The following is a 9,372-nucleotide window of genomic DNA, read 5'->3' as shown; positions in this document are numbered from 1 at the left end:
AGCCAGCTGTCACTCACGCAGCTGGGCGGATCCAGACAGTAATGCCGGGATCCGTCCCAGCTGCGCAGTCTTCGTATACAGCGCTCAATAGCTCGCGATATACTGAGCTTTGGGTCACGGGAGGACGCTAGTTTATGTCCTCCCGTGACCCTGAGGAGAACTATGGGGGAAAACACTTACCCCATAGTTCTCTTTTAACCCTTTCCCTGCCAAGCCCTCCAGAAGCTTTTTAGCCTCAGCTGGCCACACTATTTTTTACATTTCTCCCATTGTTTTAATGTTACATTGCTGCGCTGCTAGCGTTTGTAAGAGTCCCCCAAGCCATATATACAATATGAGACCGATAAAAATACACAACTACATTAATAAAAGCACTAAAATCAGTATCCGTGCACAACAAAAATAATTTCCGACCAAATCTAAAAGATAAAACCTATTGAGTTAAGAAATATTTGTAAATTGCGACTCTTTGCGAAACAGTAAAAAAATGAAGTAATGGAGAACTGTAAATAAGCAACTTAAGTTAAAAATCGTTTGTGCGCTGTGCTGATGTTTGTGTTGTAATAAAATGATAGACGTACATTTCATCGCAACACAGCGTATCACAACGCACGGCAATGCGTCACAAAGCTTTGCCATGCGCTGCCACACAGTTAAATTAATGTTATTTTAAAAATAAAAAAAATCAAGCGCTGCGATGTGTTCTAACAATGCACTGCAGCACATGTGCATGGTGTACACCACAATATGGTGCACGTGTGTTATCTGGGGGAGTTGTGTTTTTATATTTTACTGTTGGGGGGCTTTCTCTTAAATATTAGGGGTCTAAACAGATCCCTGACATTTCCTTTTTGAAATTGAAAAATAAACTTGAGGCCACAGAGTCCTCAATCTCTTTTTCTGCAGCCTCAGCACTGCGTGAAGGGAAAGCTATATAAACAAACAGGGGAGAAGGAGTTTTGCAATAAGTAACAAATGTATAAACTATATGAATTCAGCTCCTGGGTTTCAAAACATGTAATCAAAACAACACTATCCCCTTAGCAAAGAAATCCCACATTAGGAGCTGTCAGCTGAACAAGTAACTCAATGAGTATATAATGTATCAAAAATAGTATTTTTTATTAACATGGAAGTAGTACAAATCATAAATCACCTAATACACAACATTTAAAATCTTTAAAAGGCTTCCCTTGAATAGCCCAAGTATTGGACAGGACAGTCGGAGTTAATTAACCACCAAACTAACAGCCAGTCACTGGTATAAGTAGATGTGCTATATGGAAATAGCAGATACAATTGTATCAACACACAGCAGGGTTACACACTTCATATGTGGCCCCAGAGTGAGAGTCCATCTGAGATTCTGTGTTGGATGTAAATAGGATGTTTTAATGGAGCATATCCATATAATGATTTGCAATCCCAGCAGTTGTTTTCATTGTGCTTTTAAAGATCGCATGGTTTCTCTTATTTCCCGTCCGGATTAACGTCAACCGACGGGGGTGGGAATATTTCTCCACATTTGGAATGACCCGAGGGTTTCCCTTGCGAGTGCGGCCGCACGGTAAGGCAGGGATAAATGAAGTTCCAGAGGCAGTGTGCTGGATCAGAAGTCCGGCTGCTAACTGATGGGCAAAGCAAATAAGCTGCACTCTGTCCAGGTTCAGAATCAGTGGACCGTGCTGCTGCTGCTCGGTGTATTGAAAGTTCGCCACCCGAGTCCAAGGTGTTTTCTAGCTAAAACGCACCTTTATAAATGCATTTCCTGCATGTTCGTTATGTTGATTATTATTTGTGCCGTCTCGGTGGCAGCAAAAGGTATAAAGCCGGCCCTCCAGGGAAACAGCTAAACACACAAATAAAACTCATAGATGGGTTATGGTTTTTTGGCAAAGGAATCCCCCCCCATGACAGGAGACCTGATTTTTCACTGCTGAAGTTAATAAACACTTCCAGGTCTTGTCCCTCCCCAATCTATGGCTAGACAGTGAAAGAACACTGATGAGCTCATCCCCCTGTCTGGCACACTGCTATATTCTCCTACCAGCATGCTCCATGCTGGAATATGACCACTAATTGCCTCCTTGTGCTGCTTCTCCTAGTCTGAGAGCTGCTGTAGAGAGGATTGGGAGAGCTGATAGCAGGCCCTATTTAAGTAGTATTAACCTCTTGCCGTCCGCCCGTAGTAAAAAAACGGACGGACGGCACTGCTGCATTTGCGGGTTGCCGTCTCCAGACGGCAATTTTTTTCTGCTCGCGCGCGCCCCCTAGCGGGCACGCACGGGCAGAAAAGACCCGTCCAATGCGAACACCCGGTACCGGGTGTTTCACATATAGGCGATCAGCGGCTCCATAGCCCGCCGATCGTCTATATGTGCTCGTTCGCGGCACCCACACCCTCCCACCCCACCCGCGGTCGGCGCTTCCGGTTCCCCCCCGACCCCTCATCTTGAATCCCGGGATCCGCTGCCCATCTTGGATCCCGGGACCGGCTCGGAGGGCGTCAGGAGGAGGAGGACGGGAGATCAGCTCCTTGCTGATCTCCGTCCGGGCTGTGAATGCAGAAGTGATGTGTATTACATCACTTCCGCATTCACCTGTCAGTCATCTGGCTGCTATAGCCAGAGAGAAGAAGCTGATGAAGCAGATCTCTGCTTCATCAGCTTCTTTTGGGGTCCACAGGTGACATTAGGGGTCCTAGAGACCCCTAATGTCTCCATAAAGAGGACCTGTCAGTGTGCCTTTGCTATTATATAGGGGGATTGTTATCCCCCTATATAATAGCAATAACAATAAGTGCAAAAAAATAAATATAAATAAAAAAAAATAAAAGTAACACATAAAAAAGTAAAATAAAATAAAAGTCACATATAAAAAAAGGGGAAAAAAACCCCCCAAAATGTTTAACTCCCCCACCCCCACGTTTACGCGCCTATAAACGTAAATACGCGTCCGGTGCCCCAGCGCGCAAAAATTACAATTGCGCTACACATGTTACATATCGCCGCGAACGTCGCAGTGAGAGCAATCATTTTAGGGCCATCAATCACTGATAACACTAAACTGATGAGCGGTAACAGCTTTTAAAGCGTCGCCTATGGCCAATTTTGGGTATTATCGTTTTTTGAGGTTTCGCGCGCGCACGCAATTTTAAGGCTTGACATGTTTAGTGTCTTTTTACCCGACGTGACCCCATCTTTTATATTTTACCAAAAAATTGGGTAATAATAAATGTTTTATCATTTAATATAGGGGAAACTGTTTTGTTTTTTTTTATTTAAATTTCGGTGATTTTTCCTTAATATAGTAAAAAAATAAAACCCCCAGTGGTGAATAAATACCACCAAAAGAAAGCTCTATCTGTCCCCAAAAAAGGGTATAAAATTCATTTCAGTACAGCGCTGCATGACGGAATAAATGTCAGTCAAAGTACCGCAGCGCTGAATACTGAAAAATGGCCTGGATGGGAAGGGGGTTTAACACCGCGGATGTCAGCTACGCTTGTCCCCGCCGCCGGTCCGAAGCGATCCTCCGTTCCCCGAACTTCCGGGTTGCGGGGGAAGGATACTGATGGCAGAGGTGCCATAGGCTCCTTCTGCCATCAATTAAAGAGGGAAGGGGCGTGGCCTGCCAAGGGGCTGTGTGTGTCTATGGGTGCGCACAGCCACTACGGGCAAGAGCGGGCACAGTGTCCTCCACTAGAACGATGGTGGCACCCGTGCAGGGGGTGGGGGGAAGAGCGCTGCGGGGAGCCACTAGAAAAGGAGGAATTAGAAACTTTTAAAGAAAAAGAAACCGCCTACAGCAAAGGAGGGTCTCCTCAAAGGAGAAATTAAAAAAGTAGGCTTTAATATCACAAAGTATTTACACCACTTGAATAAAAAAACCGACATTTAATGATTAAATCATTTGTGTATTTTGAATCTATATGAAGTTCAGCTATTAAGGACAAGGTTTGCAGCTTCTCATGAGAGAGATGTGTGATATACAGTTCATCATTCATTCAGCTTCTAGTTTACATGTCCGTTGTCCTGTGTTTCTTGACTAGAACATGTTTAACTCTTTGGTAATGATGACTTATGATAATGATGTATTTCCTTTTGTTGTTTCAGCCATCTGTAACCACATCCTCGGCCTCTATATTTACACCCACACCGACTGTGTCAAAACCCAGCACCACCCCAATGAGCCCCATTCTAGTGCACAATAAAACAAAGCTTGATGTAAATGATGGGAAGAAGAGCGAAGTGGAGGAGATAAGAGCCCAGCTGGGCGAGCTGCTCACTCTTGTGGATGCACTTAGGAAAGAACATAGGTATGTCATCCAGCATGTCACTTATATGTGTGCGGGGAGCAGAGGGTCATGGTCACATACCACATTTTATTTCAGGATCAGCAATCTGCATTCAGAGGCTTGAAGCACATTACTCAGTGAACAAATAATGTTTAACCAGCTCACCTCCTGAGTAATATGCTGTTATATAATCAGCACCACAGAGCTTCTGATTCACTCCCTTGTATTCTCTTGTCTTGACTACTGTACCTCCCTCCATGCTGGCCTACCACTACACAGGCTATCCCCCCTATCATGAATGCTGCTGCCAGACTCCTCCATCACACCAACCATTCAGTGTCTGCCGCCCCTCTCTGCCAATCACTCATCTGGCTCCAGCTTGCCCAACAAAGAAAATTCAAAATCCTAACATCATACAAAGCCATGCGCAACTCTGCCCCAAACCAAATAAAGATACAAATATGCTTAATGAATGTGAGATGATTTCATATCAGCGCGCAGAGCTGCGTGCTGCTGGTGATAAGGGGGTAAAGCTCCGCTTTCTTGCTGCTCACACTTGTAATGTTTTCCAATTCTCCAGGAAAGAAATAGACAAATTAAAGAAAGACTTGGAAGAGGAGAAAACACTACGATCCAGTTTAGAGGTAAGTGATCTAAATACACAACAAGGAAATGTTCACCAATCATGAACCAGTATCAATGTTGTCACTGCTAAACCACCAGAACACTTGTATAACTGGCACCCTGACATGCTGGCATGTGCCTCCAGAGGGCCCGGGGACCCCAAAACACGCTGCATTCTGTAATACAAATGGGGCTTTGTCCCATCTCTGAATCTGATGTTTATAGGTGTCATGGACATCAGGTGATTTAAAACGAGCAGCAACCGTGAGCTTGGTACCCTGTTCTTCCTTTGAGTGGAAGAACATCAGCGTTCCAGTGCGGGCGATCGCACTGTGGGGTGGGAGGCGCGTTTGGGTCGCCATTGAAATGAATAGCAACTCCCACAGCAGAATTTGTCGGTCCAAAACCACCTTTTTATTTTTATTTATATATAATTTTTTTTTATGTATGGTAAGCACATGGAGCTTGAATAGCTTCAGCCAGGGCATGACGGCTGCCATGGCAGGATTCTGCAGACGACAGCCGCACGTAAATACAACAAGTAGTGGGTGGGAGCAATAGCCAGGCTGCTATTGGCCATTTCAAATAGCAATAGCAGGCTGGCTATTGCACCCGCCCACTGCTTGCTGTGCTTCCTCCCAGCGTGGAGAAGAGAGCTAGCGGATCCAACCAACTAATCGATAATGAAAATCGTTGACAACTATTCTCATTATCGATTAGTTAGTTGCAGCCCTATTGTGTACAGCACGCTTTTACAAACAATTTTGGTCCCTACTACCGGTTAAGAATTCCAAGAATGTTGGGACGCTGTGTAAAAAGACAGAATGCAATGATTTGTAAATCTCAAACTCATATTTTATTCGCATTAGAAAATGTATCAAATGTTTAAACTGAGAAAATTGAAAATTTTAAGAAGAAAAAAATAAAGTAACTTTTAAATTGATGGCAGCAACACGTCTCAAAAAAGTTGGGACAGGGCCATGTGTACCTCGGTGTAGCACCCCCTCTTCTTTTAATAACTCTGTAAACATCTGGGAACTGAGGAGACCAGTTGCTGGAGTTTTGGGAGAGGAATGTTGTCCCATTCTGGCCTGATATCGTTTTCTAAATGCTCAACAGTCCTGGGTCGTTTTTGTTGTATTTTTCGTTTCAAGATGCGGCAAATATCTTCAATTAGTGAAAGGTCTGGACTGCAGGCGGGCTAGGTAAGCACCCGGACTCTTCTACTACGAAGCCATGCTGTTGTCATGGATGCAGTATGCGGTTTAGCATTGTCCTGCTGAAATATGAAAGGCCTTCCCTGAAAAAGTCGTTGTCTGGATGGGAGCATATGTAGCTCTAAAACCTGGATGATATAAAGATATTTTCAGCATTGATGGCACCTTTCCAGATGTGCAAGCTGCCCATTCCATACACACTAATGCCCCCCCACCCCCCCATACCATCAGAGATGCAGGTTTTTGAACTGAGCGCTGATAAGCCAGAATGTCCCTCCCCTGTTTAGTCCAAAGGATGCAGTGCCCGTGGTTGCCAAAAACATCATTTCGATTCGTCCGACCACAGAGCATTTTTTTCCACTTTACGACAGGACTTATTAAGGCCCAGAGAAGATGGCGGCGTTTCTGGATCATGTTCAGATTTGGCTTCTTCGTTAAATGATAGACCTTTAACTGGCATTTTTGGGTGGCACAGCGAGCTGTGTTCACAGACAGTATTGCTGAGCCCATGCAGTGATGTCCATCACAGAATCAGGCCTGCTTTTTTTGCAGTGCCATCGGAGGGCCTGAAGATCACGATATCCAATATTGTGTTTCAGCCTTGTCCCTTGTGCACAGCGATTTCTCCAGGTCCTGGGAATGTTTTGATGATATTATGTGCTGGAGATGATGAGATATTTAAAGTCTTTGTGATTTTACATCGAGAAACATTATTCTGAAATTATTCAACAATTTCTAGACGCAGCTTTTCACAGATTGGTGAACCTCGGCCTGTCTATACTTCTGAGACACTTCTACTCACTAAGAGGCTCTTTTTATGCCCAATCATGTTACTGACCTGTTACCAATTCACGTAACATTGCTGCCAAATGTTCTTCCAGCTCCTCCTTGTTAGTACCTCTTACTCTGCCAGATTTTTGTTGCCCTGTCCCAACTTTTTTGAGATGTGGTGTTGCCATCAATTTCAAAATGACCTGATTTGTTTTTCTTAAAATGTTTCGTTTTCTCAGTTTAAACATTTGATATGTTTTCTATTTTCTTCTGTGAATCAAATCTGAGTATCAGATTTGCAGATGATTGCATTCTGTCTTCATGCATATTTTTCACAGTCCCAGCTTTTTTGGAATTGGGGTTGTCGTTAGAGTGGTTCCTGCTCACGTGATAACTTTTAAGATGGTAATCACATGATGTGCAGGACTGTGTACTAACAGAGGCTTGGGCGGTACATTGTGTTTTATTGCATGCAAAAAAAACCTGTCCCACTGTCTGTCACCTAATTGCACATTACAAGCTGTTCTCAACTATAAAAGCTGCCTACGATTTCTATATATAATCCGGCATCAAACAAACAACTAGAAGGTTAAGATTTTTTTTTATTATTATTGTTTGAATGGGAACTCATAACAAACCTATATTGGGGGTTTCTCAAATTAGACAGTAAAAGTGCAAAATGCGTCTTCAGTCTGTGGATGGCTTTTGCAAATGCCTCTGCAACCTGAAGATAGCAGTGTGCCTCTGTTTAATACTGTACTTATTTGTTGCAATTATTGTATTAAAAAGAATCAATCATTTTATGTAAAAAATATTACAAATGTTTAAGTTTTTGTGCATTTGTCATGTACATTGTATGTTTGTCTGTACACACAACCCTTCAAATTAGCATTTAGAAGCGGAATTGGTGTGAACAAGGCCTTAGGCTGTTGTTGGTTCTGCATGCATGCTGCTTGCACTACCACTGTGCTCTGATCACATTACAACAGGGGAAATACAGTCACCAATCACAATCACTTTCCTTCTCCAGAATCCATCATTCTTTGTAGCGTCTACTCAGAATAACTCTCCTTTTCCTCTCTCCATCAGAGCGAGATCGATAAATTGAAGAAAGCCGTACAGCTGACATGAGACAGACGTCCTCTTCACATATTCAGTCTGTTCCACCTATGTAAACAGAAGGATGAACATGACACAGGGCTTCATTACCTGTTCACAATAAGACACATCTGCGGTTTCCTTTGTTTCTGCGCTCTGCCAATACAATACGAGGCCTTACTTCTTATGGGCTGGAGCGGCAAGCCTTTTTTTTGTTTTGTTTTTGTTTTAAACTGGGTTTGCTTGAAATACTACTGAACTTCTGTGTAAAGAGAGGGAATTGTGTATCAGACTTTTATTAAATACTTCTATTGTCATTTTTTTAAATGTTTATGCTATAAATATGGTGATATATATTATAAATATCTTTTCTGATAATCTGTAATATAGTCTATCGGAGGTCCAAATGAATAGCCTTGGATAATCGCTAGCTGTTATTTTTCCTATTCCTGGAAAGGGAAGTCGACTTTTTTTTTTTGTTTGTTTGTTTCTTTTGTATATTTTAGATATAATTTACTAAGAATTTCCCTGGTTGTGCCTGTGCACAGCTGAGTATTAATAACAAGCTGTGTATAACAATTAGATTTCTATCATATAGCAAGATGTTAAAATCTATGTAGCTAGCATCTCATATATATGCATATTTAGCTTCTTCTTTTAATTATATGTATATGGAAATCGAGTCACTTGCACTAGGATTTAAACAAGGGATTGTGTTATGAGTCCAAATTAAATCTGATTACTTGGATCAACTCAGGTGGGTTTGACCACCAGCTAGCATGTTATAACACTCCATGACTCCGGTATCTGTGCCCCAAAACATTCCGAACTTCACCCTCCTGCCACATGCTTGATATACCTCGCTTGGCTGTATTGCTTAACCATTCATGTCACCTAGCTTTCTGATCAGCTCTTCATCCATTTCTCTGCAGTGGCTGGCAGATATATAAATTACCATCTCCACTTGGCATGACATTAATCAACTCTGTCACCTGAAAAAAAAGCAAATAATTTCCATGCATTATATAATTACATATTCATATATTTGTACTATATACTTGCCTTTCCCTCCTGGAATCTTTGCTCTGTTGGAGAGCTACTGACTCCCTAAGAAACCTCATGTGCAAAACATCTGGCACTGTTTGAGGTTTGTGTTCCTTGTGTGCTGTGGTTCAGTCCAATGGCTGCTACGTCACTATTATAGGGAACAGCAGAAGGAACCCAAGCACTCAGTGGTGGACCATGGATCTGTGAACCACAGAACTCAGTGGTGGACCATGGATCTGTGAACCACATTACTCAGTGGTGGACCATGGATCTGGGAACCACAGAACTCAGTGGTGGACCAGGGATCTGGGAACACAA

At 42.7% G+C, this 9,372-nt stretch overlaps 1 protein-coding gene across 3 annotated transcripts in view; it reads left to right on the top strand.

The window, feature by feature from the left end:
• The window catches only part of CD2AP (CD2 associated protein), a 113,916-nt gene extending 105,865 nt beyond the window's left edge, over positions 1–8,051 (top strand). For all 3 annotated transcript variants that reach the window (XM_018573237.1, XM_018573236.1, XM_018573235.1), the window contains exons 16-18: positions 4,116–4,318; positions 4,878–4,941; positions 7,999–8,051. In XM_018573237.1, coding sequence (XP_018428739.1) covers positions 4,116–4,318; positions 4,878–4,941; positions 7,999–8,040 — 309 coding nt within the window. In that variant the 3' untranslated portion in view covers positions 8,041–8,051. The remainder of the gene's footprint in view (positions 1–4,115; positions 4,319–4,877; positions 4,942–7,998) is intronic.
• The last annotated feature ends 1,321 nt before the right edge of the window (positions 8,052–9,372 follow it).

Source organism: Nanorana parkeri, unplaced genomic scaffold (assembly GCF_000935625.1).
Source record: "Nanorana parkeri isolate BGI_ZX_2015 unplaced genomic scaffold, ASM93562v1 scaffold2288, whole genome shotgun sequence".
Lineage (NCBI taxonomy): Eukaryota > Metazoa > Chordata > Amphibia > Anura > Dicroglossidae > Nanorana > Nanorana parkeri.
This window is presented reverse-complemented; position numbering and strand designations above follow the sequence as displayed.